We start from the raw sequence: 14,471 nt of genomic DNA on the forward strand, positions 1-14,471 counted from the left end.
TCAGATTTTGGTTGTGTCTTGCTTTTATTCGGTAAATTTCCAAGCACAGACTTTTTCCTCCATCAGCAGTCTATAGCAAACAAGAAGTATTTATCAGAGGCCTCTGGGCAATCCCCTGGCCCCCAGGTGACAGAAAGATCCTCCTGGCAGTATATCAGGTCCCTTGGTAGCTAGACCTGTGAAGAGGGTCTCAATCCTGCCTCATATAAAAGTAGTTTTCAAATAACCACGTTGAAGAATCTCTCATTCTCTAAGCCAGCCCAAGGCAAGAGCAAAATGCTACTGGACTTCCCATCTAAAACAGCGACAGCAGCATAAACTACTTGACACTAAAATTATTCCCACTTCTTAAGTAAATCATCAACTTTCTTCTGAATTTGAAAGTGAACTCATCTAGATTCTCAACCACAGGCAACTTTTTGATCATTTGATTAGAAGTGATCTTAAAGACCACCACCACCCTCCATGGTTAGCTTTACACCACAACCTTTATGTTCAATGTCTGAAAATAAGTTGGAGAAAGTAAGTGCAGGATATGAACTATGAACTTTTATCTTAAATGTTATATTGATTGTTAACAACTTTATCATTGTTTCCAGGCTCCCAGTGCTAATATCCATGTCTTCTGATTCCTAGCTTGGACTCTTTCTTCACAAGAAGCAAAGGAAAAACACACTTAAAAGGTAACAACACATATAATCATACCTTTCTTGCCATCAGTGTGGCCATTTGAGACACTACCATGTGGCCAAGGAGAAGCCACACCAGCCACTGCTTCCCCCATTCCATCCAGAAGCTCCACTCAAAGTCGGTCGCATCCTGAATAGGACAAAATACTTTATCAGAGGGATTTCAGTACACGTCTGAGTCAGAACACAAACTCCAGGTAATAAAACTGGAAAGAAGGCCAGCGTGAGTCCAAACTCTGTAAAACAGGATTTACACACTTCTAGTCTTTCCCCACCTTCCTGTACACTCCCCTCCAGCTTGCTATTAGTAATGGCAAAAACTGCAATTACTTTTGCACCAACCTAACAGAATCATTGTCATTGCCATTCCTCAAATGCACCTCGGACTTTCTACAACTCAGTGTCTTTGTTATAGCTGATCTCCCAGGGCCTTCTAAAGTATAGATGCTATTATTATTTCCATTTTGCAAAAGATGAAACAGAGACTTAAGGAACTCAATTCATTTACCCAAGGTCACAGGGATAGTATAAGTAATGAATTGAGGCTATCCCAGTTTAGACAACTAGATGTTTTCACTAAGAAGAGAAATGTAAATTGGACACTAATAAAATGGCTTAAAGTCAGTCATTCTGAGTCTTGTTGCCATTTACACACAGAGTAATTTGTCAGAGAAATTAATTTCATATAAATTTATAATAAAAGAATGAAACGTACATTTCCCTTCCCCCCAAGAAGCTCTGTGTCCATGTGGCATTCTGTGTCTGCATCGGTACCAGATTCCACATCTATGAAGCTCCCCAGCAGGAGTAGGTAGAAACCTCGGACAAGAGTGGATATGTGGATGCTTAGGAACCAGCGCCTCAAAGTCATGGCCTCAGGAGCCCCAGAAGGGACCACGGAGGCCAAGAGGAGCATGGAGAGATGCACACTGTCATCAGTCACCCTGAAACAGGCAATGCAGGCTTGGCCAGTGAACAGCTCAGCACCACGAGGATGGAGGGGGATTTGAGGTCTCAGAATTTTCTAACCAAAATGTGTGCCTGGAAAAGGACTCCTGCAATGACCACTGATATCGAACCCCTTACCAATGTCTGCAAGTGGAACTTGAAGCCTCTCTTAATTGGATTTGAAGAAAAGTGTGATTTTTTTGGTGTACCTAAGATTGTGGGGTAATGTCATACCAGTTGCATACAAATAAAACTTTTTTTTGCAGAAGGTAAGATACACATAAAATTGATCTTGATTCATAACAGACTATGAGCGCAAGGTAGCTAAGACTGGAGGTTTGGTTTGGGTCCAGAGCCCAGATCTACTCACACACTTGCTGTGATGACCTTGAACATGATTCTTAACCTTTCTGTTCTGTTTCTTCATATGACAATAGTACTTACCTTACAGGGATTTTTGAGGCTTAAATAAGAGCACACGTACATTAAAAGTTTATAACAGCACACAGTACTCATTAAACAGCAGTACCCGCTACTAACTGCTAGACCCATGTGCTTCCCATCCCTTGTAAACCACCAACCAAGACTGTATCATGCTTTACTTTGTGCCACTCATTTAAAAAAAGTTTTCCCATTTCTTCAAATAGGGAAATACAATACTGTGCATTCTCAAATTACACATGCTCCCCACACCCCAGATCCTGATACATGACCTGCTCATAAAGCCCCTGTCCCTTGCTGGAAATCATGTATCTAGTTGAATTGTTTTCATTTAGAGATGACTACACCAGAGTCTGGGACATGCCCACCAACACACAGCCAGGCAGCACAGCAGAGAACTCAAAGCTTTAACCTGGCTCCTGATCCCTGATCCACAGCTTATTTCCCCATCTAGACATTTCCAAATTAGCCGAGAGTCAATTAACTAAACGTAAATAAGTTCAAAGGTCATGTGATGAGGCCATGCTAGTAAAATACCACGTTTATATAACAGGGATACAGCTAAAAAGACACCAAAAGCCAAGACGTTTTTTAATACAAACTCAAAAAAAAAATTTTTGAGCTTTTTAAATATAACATTTTTGAACACTTAGAATTACATTTAGAATTCATGACCCCAAGCTTACCTATGCCTCAAAACTTCTCCAAGTTTCATTTTTTAGGGGGGAAAAAAGGATATAACACAACAAAACATATAAGACTTTCTATTCCACTAGAAAGTCCAGGACTCCTGAAAACTCTGCTGGTAAAATCCCATCAACAAAAATTACACATGGCCTTTCACCGCTAATTATTACAGAAAACATTCATTTAAAGGAAATAAAAATATCTCTCTCATGTCTATTCTTCCCTATTTAAAAAAGTTACCTAAGGGAAATGACCAAACAGAAAAGCTGGGCCAATGAATAGGTCAAGATGATGTTTAATGATTTGGGTAAGAAACATATTGACTCACTGCTTCTTGAAGCAAAAGCTTTATAGACTCTGGGCTCAGTCACACATTTCAAGGCAAACATGAAAGCCTGAAATCAGGAACAACATCAAGTTCTGTCCCTTCCCCCATTTTCTTTCTTGACTCCATGGTTATTAGTCAATTAGGAACCTCTTTTTGGCACTCTATGGGGGGGTCAGATATAAACTGGGGCTAAATCCCAGCCAGGCAGAACTAGGCAGGCTTCTCCATGGAAGCAGGGAGGCTGTACTCCAAGGAGAAGTCACCCACAGCCAACCTCAAGGTGGACACAAGCCACCTATGTATCTTGCTAAAATACATCAAAATCTGATGCAGTCAATCAAGGGTGGGACCTGGGATTCTGCATTTCTAACAAGCTTCCAGGTGATGTGACACTACCAGCCTGGGGACCAGTCTACATGACTGATTATGCCTTCCTACAGCTGAATGTTCACAAACTCACAGAATCCTTAACAGCTCAGCCCACCCCGTACCATTCCCAGGCAGGGAGGGCACACACTCCGAAGCTGCTGCCTAACACTCACCAACAAAGCAGTCATCCTCCTGTTCACCGTTCAAAGTTCTGGGCACCCAGACTTCGGAATTCACTGAACAAGTTAACAAATGTGGTTGTTTATTCCAAGGCTTGCATTCTGCTACCAGGCAATACTAAGGACTCTGAGAGACATGATCGTTCTGGGTTTCTTAAATAGTAAATCTAACTTCCTAGCAAAACACTTTTTCCTTTCTTAACAAAGGAAAGGGTCTGGGCCTAGTGTTTGTAACTGCCTCTTTTCCTACCCACAGCGGAGTTCTACTCTAGGCACCAAGAGGAGCTCAAAGTCTAAATGGGAAGACCCCCAGCACCAAGACCACCACACCCCATAATGAAAACACACTAAAAACCCACTGCAAAGTGAGAGGGGTAACAGTGCCGCAACTCAACTTCATATGTCAGTGAAACTGACAGACCTGTCCTTTCTTCCCAGTCACTGATGAACATTCGAGTATGTGTTTTCTAATTACAACCTCATAACAATCTTTAAAGTAGCTCATTTGTTTAATAGACCTTATCTTTTAGAGAGTTTTCAGTTCACAGAAGAATTAAGCGCAATGTACAGAGAGTTCCCATAGACCCCTTAACCCCTCTCCATCAGCATCCCCCACCACAGTAATATATTTGTTCCAATTGGTGAACCTACATGGATACCCCAAAGTCCATAGTTTACATTTGGGTTCACTCTTGATGTTGCATATTCTATGGGTTTGGACAAATGTATAAAAACACATATCCGCCATTATCATATCATATGAAATAGTTTCACTGCCCTAAAAATCCTCTGTACTCTACCTCTTCATCCCTCCCACCCTGACCCTGCCCCCTCAGTCCCTGGCAAACAATGATCTTTTTACTGTCTCCATATTTTACTTTTTCCAGAATGTCATGTAGTTGAAATAAATAAGTTTTGGGGCTTTTTCTTTTTATTTCGTCAGTGATTTGAAGCTCTTTTTGAGTTCAAAACAGTCTTGCTCTGTTGCCCAGGCTGGAGTGCAGTGGCACAACCTCGGCTCACTGCAATCTCTGCCTCCCAGGCTCAAGTGATTCTCGTGCCTCAGCCTCCCAAATAGCTGGGACTACAGGTGCATACCACCACACCTGGCTAATTTTTGTAGTTTTAGTAGAGATGGGGTTTCACCACATTGGCCAGGCTGGTCTCGAACTTCTGACCTCAAGAGATCCACCAGCCTCAGCCTCCCAAAGTGCTGGGATTACAGGCATAAGCCACCATGCCCGGCCTGAAGCTCATTTTTTCTTTTTTCTTTTTTGAGTAGTTCTGTTTTTTACCTCCGTGTTACAAATGAGTTAACTGGAGGTCAGAGAAAGCAGATTATTTGTCCAAACCTAATAAGGGGCAGAGCCGGGTTTCAAACCTAGGCCTGTCTGAAGCCAAGGAGGAAACCCTTTTCTGAGATGTTTCTACTCATGCCTGTCCCTGTACCTGGACTTTCTGCCCTTCCCACCCCTTTGCCCCACAACACTATTTGACTAGACAATCTCCAACCTAGAGTGCGCCTCATTAATGCCCCATAACCACAAAGCCAGCCCAGTGACTTGCACAAAATACTCACTAAATAATACAATTCAAATGTCAGCTCCAAAGTGAAGCTTTCCCATCCCTACCTCCCGGGTGGACCTCATTGCACTCCCTTCTCTGTCATCCACATCTCAATTCTAGAACTTTTATTATGGCATATTTATTATATCACTTTTATTCATGTAGTTTCTCTCTGGAGGGAAAAATAGAGCTCTCTGAGAGCAAGAACCTTGACTTAAATCCGTCTCCTAGATGCTCAACATTCAGTAAGCCTTTAAAACGGCAGGGGGCAGGAATGGAGCCAAAAAATCAGCCCATCTAGTACTTGTCACACTCCTCCCTCTGTTTAAACTTGGAAAAGTCACTTAACTATCTGGAATTGAATATCCTTGTGTGTAAAATGAAGGGCTCCACTAGCACAATGTCTAAGATTCCTTTCAGAAAATGGGAAAGACAGTTATTTTCCAGGCTGAAGGAAAGAAATACTAAGAAAGTGCTTGTCAACCACCCGTGGAGAGGGGGTCGTCCCCTCTTCTCACACCCTTATGTCACTAGGGAAGAAAGTTTTAAGAAAAAATTCCTGGCAAATGAGGACTTGGCCTAGCAACTCACCACTGAGCAAATCTTTCCTCCTTCTAGCCTTGAATTCTCATCGCCCTTCAACCTTGCCAGATCACAACTCACTCTCAGCCTCTTAGCTGGAGTACTGTGTTGTCATCACAAGAGATGGTTAAAATTCTGGTTCTGTGCTTTCTCTTGCATTCCCCAGAAAACTGAGGACTATTCTCCAGCTGAAAACAACACAAACACATAGCTAATAAGGCCTGGTCAACAGACTAAAATGTAAAGTACCAAGCCAAGTGCCAAGGCACTCACCGAGACACCCTAAGTGAATGAGAGAAATTCACCCTATAGCCACATCAGTTAGCTCAGTCCGCTAGTTCTTCAACCCAGATCCCAGGTCCCACTGTTTTTGGAGTCTTTTTGGATTTTTTTGTAATCAGTCCAAGACCTGCTGAATATTTCTACTGTTTATCTCCTAGTGAGATGGGGGTCAGGAGCACTGCTTTATTATGCCTATGGATGGTATTTGCAGATAGTTTGCTATCAGCTCAGAAGTTTACGTCTACAAATGAAGCAGAGTCTAAGAAAGGCCATGGATGAGGCTTAAAAACGATTTGAGGCCAGGTGCAGTGGCTCATGCCTGTAATCCCAGCACTTTGGAAAGCTAAGGTGGGTGGATAGCTTGAGGCCAGGAGCTCACGACCAGCCTGGCCAACATGGTGAAACCCCGTCTCTACTAAAAATACAAATATTAGCTGGGAGTGCTGGTGCATACTTACAATCTCAGCTACTCGGGAGGCTGAGACATGAAAATCATTTGAACCTGGGAGGTGGAGGTTGCGGTGAACCGAGATCATGTCACTGCACTCCAACCAAGGTAATAGAGCAAGACTCTGTTTCAAAAAAATAAAAGTAAAATTTTTTTTTAAATGATCCATTGTATAATCATTCAAATCTTTCAAGAAATTTTATTAAGCATCTAGTATATGCTGCTTCATATACTAAATCACAGCACATCAGTTAGGCTTTGTTATCCAGGAAAGTCTTGGAGTTACTGCAAAATCGTTTTCCTCCCCGTACTATATGCTAGACCTACTTCAATTCTGCAGACTGTTCTCTACTCACTTCTACCCATTTAGCTTTATTCCTTCCATTCCATGCCCCCTACACAGCACCAAAGTAATATTTTTAAAAGCATACTTGATCATGTTATTTCCCCCACTTAATATTCTTCATGTGCTCCCCTTAGCATTCCAGAGAAACTTCTCAGTGAGACTCACGCAGTTCTTCATAAAATGGCCCTGTCCCCGTCTACCCTTCCATCATTGTACCTAACCTTCACTGCCCCCACCATCCCACATTACAACTGCATTGACCCCTCTGACCCCACAGCACCACATTCATGCAGCTAGGCCTCCCACACTTTGCTCCCTCTATTTGGAAAAACCATCACTGAAGCATCATGTGAATGAGGACATACCTTTCAGGTCTCAGCTCAGGCAAGCCTTCTCCCAGGAAGCCTTTCCTAATCCATCCACTCAGCCTGGACTCAGTGTCCCTTGCCTATGCTTCTACAATATGCCACTATGGTTACCTGTATCAAAGCAACTTATCCCATTGTGCTTTTTTAAATTTTATTTTATTTATTTATTTTTTGAGACAGAGTCTCGCTCTGTTGCCCAGGCTGGAGTGCAGTGGCACGATCTCGGCTCACTGCAACCTCTACCTCCTGAGTTCAAGTGATTCTCCTGCTTCAGCTCCCAAGAAGTTGGAACTACAGGTGCACACTGCCACGCCCAACTAATTTTTGTATTTTTAGTAGAGACAGGGTTTCACCACGTTGGCCAGGCTGATCTTGAACTCCTGACTGCAAGTGATCCACCCTCCTCAGCCTCCCAAAGTGCTGGGATTACAGGCGTGAGCCACCAGGCCCAGCCCCCACTGTGCTTTAATTACAGGTTACTGAGCTGTCTCTCCACTATACTGTGAGCTCCTTTCCGACGGGGTCTGCATATATATTAAGCATTGTATTCTTCAATAAACAGAACATATTAGATGCTCAATAAAAATTTGAAAAATTTGAATGATTATACAATGAGTCAAACTATTTTTAGAAACCTGGTATCAGCAGTCTACTGGGAAAGGGGGAGAAGAGACACCAAAAGTGGAGAACCTGGTATCTGCCTTAGAATGCCTTTATAACCCCAGGCAGGGAGAAAATATAAGCTCGCAGAATAGTTCCAGTGGATGATCTGCTCTGCAGATTATCCTGACCAACTCAAGACCCACTCTCTGAAAAATCAATTACTGACTCTCAACACATGGCCAAAGTACAGTAGTATTACAATAGAGCACCCATTTCATATTTATAAGAAACACATAAACTAAAGTATGGAGAACACTTGGAATACAGCCAGGAATGTATGAAGTACTATGTCCTTGTTTGTTCAGTAAATATATAAATAAACGAACAAACAACAAACTCGATTTTACTTTGATAGGCCCAGAAACACAACTCCAGGAGTTTTCAAGCTGCATATCCTGAAACAGCTAGAAGCACTCATAGTTAAAATATAAGAGTTCAGCTGTTCAAGATCCCAAACCCAGTCCAAAAAAAGGAAAGAAGAAAGTTCTAGAGACTGTGGACTGAAAAGAAGTGAGCCCATGTTTAACAAAAAGGAACTTCAGCATTCGGGAAAGCAACCATCTTAACCTATTCCTAAGAAGAAAACATCTGCTTGTACAGCAGGTACTGCCGATTAATTCAACCACGACTATTTACTCCTCTCTAGCATGACTTCCTACACATTACAGGTTAGGAGGTTGAAAACTACATATCCCAGAATTCCCTGTAGCTGGCAGGTCTAAAAATGGCTGAGCTTCTGATGAACAAATACAAACACTAGGACTTTGAGAGTAAAGAAACATGTATGGCCTGTGAGACTTCTGAAGAAAATGGTGGCAGAGGCCCTTCGGCTGTTCTGCAGCAGCCATGCTGGAGATTCTGGGGTCCAGTCAGTTCAGAGATGCTGAAGCTGTCAGATGTGGCACCAGAACCCCAGGTTCTCAAGCCCAGGAGCTATGTGGCAGCAGATGTTGTGTACAGTGGCTCTTGGAACTGTTTCTGGTAGCTCACTTAGTGCCTGCTCCTACAGGCTATTATTCTCAAATGTCTTTAAATCCCTGCAATAATTCTCTTTTCAAAATAAATGCAATAGATTCTGTTGTCTGCAATGGAACCATGACTAACATACTACGGAAGAAATGTTTCCTCTGATTGGAATCCAGCTCTAACTTTATAACAAAAGCATTATGAAAACAGTTCACTTTGAAGAACACTAGTCTGAAATAAGCCTATTCAACGGAGGAAAATGAAATGGAAGAAAACACCAGCTAGGTCAACCCCATGAATGCTCAAGAACTAGGTAATGAAGGCAGTGACTGTTAGAATACAGTCACAAATGCATTTATGTATTTCAAAACCAAAATATATGTAATGTTCTCTATACAAAAAAAAAAGAAATGTTTCAGGTGATAGATATCCCAATTACTTTTATTTAATCATTACACATTGTATAGAGGTATCAAAGTATCACATGTACTCCAAAAATTTATACAACTATTGTATATCAATTTTTAAAGAAAAACAAGGAAATGACCTATCTTACCAACCAGTTTACATTTTTCATTATTATACCTCTTTTTCCTTCAGAGCAAACAGTATAGAGCTGAATATATTTACTATTTTCCTTATCCTCATATCTAGCAAGTTGTAAAAATAAAATACTACAGAAATACTATACATGAGTGTGTACCTATTTCCTAAATAGCATTATTTGCTTATTGTTTACTTTGAGACCATATATAATATCTAATTACACTGAGTGAGACTTATCTGAGATCAGGGAAAACCTTTATAAGGTTCTTGAAATCATAAATGTTTCCCTGCACACTCAAAGGCAGCAAACTGACCTTAATGGCCCGTAAATCTCCAGACAAGAAACACAAAAGGAGTCTAATTTTGTAAGAATTCTGCACAAAAGAGGCACTGCTCTCCGAATGAACTCAGGCTAATGATTCATTGAGCAATTATTGGAAGAGTTTTCTTTTTCCTTCAACAGCTGCTTTTCTATTTCTAAAAGAATTTGAACTAAATCATTTTACTGCTTACAATTTCCAGAGACAACACTCTCTCTCAATCAATACTTTCTTAAAGATAAAATGCTTCCACTAATAAAACCTTTTTTTCTGTAAATAACAAAGTCCCTGCTGAAACATCTTCACCCTCCTGCATAGGTGAAGATGCTTGCGAGGGCAGGGACGCTGCCAACAGGACAGGGACAGGCTGCCCTGTTCTACTGCGTACCATTCCCAGCCTCTTCATTGCCCCTTGCCACAGAAGCCAGGCAAATTGGTCCAGTGTAAAATGGTAAAGGGGAGGTGTTTTGTGGAAGAAGAAAAGAGAAAGCCTCTTAAGAGGGTTTAATTACATCAAGAGGACCTAATTAACATGGGTAAGTTATTTTGCGTATCTTCAGCCCAACTGCCAACCTAAACTCAGTAACATCCTCTGGTCACAGCTCTACCTACCGACCTGTTTCTCAGAAGTCACTTTGGATTACGCAGGAGAGCAACACTGCAGAGTCTATTCGGTCTAACTTGAATAGATTCTGTCTCCCTGCTCTGTCTATGCCATATTCCCACCTTTCCTTTCCTCCTGAAGCCAGCAAAGAAGGAATCAAATGCTTAAAAAGAAACATTAAATTTCAGGGTGAAGTTGAAGGCACAAAACTGTATTATTTTCCCCACATCTCTCAAATTGGAAAAACACTATTTTCTACACGGTATATGGAAAAAAGAGCTATAAACAATGAAAAAAGGTGATAAATTAGAGATCATGATAAAAAAAGTAATAGAATGAGATGACTAGAGAACAAATTACACAGAATCATGATTCCTCAACTTCAAACTATGCTAATAAATCACACACACCATTAGTGTCACTTTCTCAGAATATCAAAAAGACAAAGTGAGTCACAATAACGTGGAAGGAAAAAAGATCCCCAGCCTGTTGGGGGCCACAGCCCCTAAAATGATCCTCACACTCAGAGAACTTACTTTCTACTTAGGAAGTCTTCGCATACACAAGAAAACTGATTTGTACAGAACATCTCTGCAGTGGGCAAACATAGCAAACTGGAACTCCACATGGAGTCCCAAAGTGTTGGAGGCCCCCAGGGCAGAAGGCCAATTAAAGAAAGTGTGATCTCAGAGAGAAAAAGGGAGAACTAACACTTTTGCCATCTATCTAGGGGAAGAAGAAGGGAACCCTCCATAATCCCAGCTACCACCTTTCTACTTTACACACTGCCTGAAAAACCAGGGAAACAGGTGAGCAGAGCTATGTTGAAGAGTTCTCCCATACATCTTTACATCTGTCCCCTTTGCCCATTAGCTGCCCAAGCTGTCCAAGAGACACCTCCCCACCCAGAGCACCCCTGAACCCACCAGCCATCACAGGCAGCCCAGGGGCCTGGGAGACTGGGAATAGTGACAGACAAGAACGAGACCAAGGCTCACCACATCCTTAGGGCACACTGCCCCATCCTTCCCCCACAGTCCATTGCTTCCACCATCTCTCTTCAGAAACCTATTTGTGTATTAATAAAATAACTCATCTTATTTATGATACCTAAGACTTACTTTAAAACACAAACTAAAACACAGAGACTTCTGCTTTCAGGCAAGATATAGTACGCACATTTATCCCTATCCCTCCACTAATGACAGCTAAAACCCTTGGATGTAATATATAAAATAAATGTAAGGAGATTGTGAATGGTGAAAAGAGCAGACTGGCTAGAGAGCTCAGGGCCTAAGGAACGACAATAAGCAAAACAAAATTAAGTATTAAGTAAATGTTGATATAAATAATAATATTTACATTAATGCAATATTATACTTAATATAACTTACTAGATGGGCTTAATAGCAAAAGTAGATTACATAAGAATTATTGAGCCGGGCATGGTGGCTCATGCCTGTAATCCCAGAACTTTGGGAGGCCGAGGCAGGCAGATCACTTGAGGCCAGGAGTTCCAGGCCAGCCTGGCCGACATGGCAAAACCCCCTATCTAGTAAAAATACAAAAAAAAAATTAGCTGGGCATGGTGGTACATGCCTGTAATCCCAGCTTCTTAGGAGGCTGAGAAGAATCGTTTGAACTTGGGAGGCAGAGATTGCAGTGAGCCAAGATTGTGCCACTGCACTCCAGCCTGGATGACAGAGTGAGATTTTTTTTTTTTTAATTATTGAACCTAAGGATAGGTCAATAAAAATCACCCAATCTGAACAAGAGAGAAAACTGACTGAAAAAATACAGCCTCAGAGACCCTTGATATAAGAACAAAAGATCTGACATTGGTGTCATTAAATTTTCCAGAAGGAAAGAAGAAAAAAAAAATGAGGTTAAAAATATGTTCAAAGAAATAATGGCAAAAAAAAATCCCCAAATTTGGCAAGAAGCGTAAACTTACAAATTCAGGAAGCTGAATAAACCCCAATAAATTAAACACAGCAATTAGAAGACAGAGTTTGGCAGAATCGATTGCTAGAAAAATGACCCAACTCTAGACTGTCCACAGGAATTCACTTTAAATATAATGAAATGGGGAGGTGGAAAGTTAAAACATGAAAAATGATATGGCATACGTATATGAATCAAAAGAAAGTGGGAGTGGCTCTATCAATGGCAGATAAAGTAGACTTCAGAGAAAGAAAATCACCAGGGTCAAAAAGGGTCATTGCAGAATGATAAAAATATCTTCTCACCAATAAGATACAAGAATCCTAAATGTGTGTATGTATATACACACATACATATATATTAAAAAGCATTGTGGTTTTTCAGGGATTAGAGATGAAGAGGAGGAGGGTGAGTATGGCCATCAAAGAGGCAGCACAGAGTAGCTCTTCAAGGTTCTGTATCTTTATCATGTTGGTGTTTACATGAATCTACACATGTGATAAAACCACATATAACTATATACATATACACAAATAAGTGCCTGCAAAACAGGTGAAATCTGATTAAAGTCTGTAGGTTGTACTGATGTCAAGTTCCTGAGTTTGAGTTCACTATGGAAGAGTCCCCACTGGGGAGCTAACCATCAGGTCCTCCTGTTGGCAACAACAGACACCAGGAGCTGCTAGGGGGTGGGAGGGAGGGACTGGCAAGGGCTGAAACACTAACTATTGGGTACTGTGCTCAGTACCTGGGTGACAAGATCATTCATACCCTCAACCTCAGCGTCACACAATATACCCAGGTAATAAACTTGCACATGTACCCCTGGAATCTAAAATTAAAAGTTGAGGGAAAAAATAAAAATAAAAGATTCCCCACTGGGGAAGCTGGGTAGAGGTACACAAGGCCTCTCTGTACTATTGCTGCAACTTCCTGTAAATGTGTAATTGTTTCAAAATAAGATGATGCTAAAGATAACAAATCGTACTCCAAGTCCCATTAAAGAAAAAGGGCTAAAACGAGTTTCTGTGGTTAACCCAGGATGGAATTTAGAACCCAGCTGGCATGTCCTCTACTTCGCCCCCTAGTGGTAGCACCAAAGGCACCCGGTGAATAACAAGGTGTGGAATCTCAAGGTGATGACTCAACATCTCATTTGCATACCCATAGTACCCTGCACATAGTAAATTCTTTAAAGCTTAAAAGAATATTTCTTTTGACTCAACATTTCTAACTATGGGAATATTAAAGAACTCTTTTAGTGCAAACTGTAGGCAGTAATTCTTTTGGTGGGAACTGTAGGCACCATCGGTGTACTAGGAGTTGCAGTTACTACAATAATGAGTTAAACTACCACATGGCATTCAACTGGTTTCTCTTCAAATCGAATAAATCTTTCGCCTTTTACTAAAGATTTCCGTGGAGAGAAATAAATCAGTTTTCAACTAATTTTTGAAGCCTTGCTTTGGCAAGGTGCATTACGTTTTCTAAAAACAGACCTTACGAGTTAAATGTTACTGTTTGGGTTCAGATGTTTCATTATTACTGTTGATTAAGCACGCAAGATACGATTTTCAAGCCTATAGTTTAGTCTTGTTTTCCATCTCAAAGCTCTTGATATTTACATGGTAGAAGTTTGCGTAATTTTCTCGTGTGGATTTAACATTGGAGATACAAGACTGGCTAGACAGTTTAGAGAGACTCTCCCTCAAGTGATGGCCTTTTAAGATCCTAAATTCAGCCACATGGTTGGAAAATTTCTGGTTGCCTGTCTGCGAAAAATCCCCAAATCCATCGTTCCCTAGATAATATTCTGTTATCTATCTACCGAGTAAGAAATTCAAAGCAACGTGGTGATGCAAGCTCCTTGAAGGACTCCATCGATTCCACTGATCAGCTTGGTGTAAACTGGTTTCCACTGCTTGCCTAGTAAGTGTTTAATAAATGTACACATGCCAGATAGAATTTGACCTGAGATTTGCTTTCATCAAACCTGGGAGCAAAATCATGATGGAACAACAAACCTTCACCCATCTCGAACTTTTCGGCAGCTATTGTCATCCCTGAAAGTGGCATCAGTCAGTTCCCCACACAAAGACACCCCACTTTACATCTCCCACGTGCCCCTGTGATCTCGCTCTTACCTTGCTGCTGCTGCTTAATTTCTTTTTAACAAAGGCTTATCAACTGTCATG

The 14,471-nt window shown here is 41.1% G+C and overlaps 1 protein-coding gene and 1 pseudogene across 4 annotated transcripts in view; one reads left to right on the plus strand and one right to left on the minus strand.

The window, feature by feature from the left end:
* The window catches only part of HHAT (hedgehog acyltransferase), a 352,332-nt gene that overhangs the window by 292,865 nt on the left and 44,996 nt on the right, over window positions 1-14,471 (minus strand). For all 4 annotated transcript variants that reach the window (XM_058430847.1, XM_032136964.2, XM_058430849.1 and 1 more), the window contains one exon: window positions 706-819. In XM_058430847.1, coding sequence (XP_058286830.1) covers window positions 706-819 — 114 coding nt within the window. The remainder of the gene's footprint in view (window positions 1-705; window positions 820-14,471) is intronic.
* Window positions 13,642-13,751, plus strand: LOC116458198 (U5 spliceosomal RNA; annotated as a pseudogene).

This window comes from Hylobates moloch, unplaced genomic scaffold (assembly GCF_009828535.3).
Source record: "Hylobates moloch isolate HMO894 unplaced genomic scaffold, HMol_V3 SCAFFOLD_18, whole genome shotgun sequence".
Classification (NCBI taxonomy): Eukaryota; Metazoa; Chordata; class Mammalia; order Primates; family Hylobatidae; genus Hylobates; species Hylobates moloch.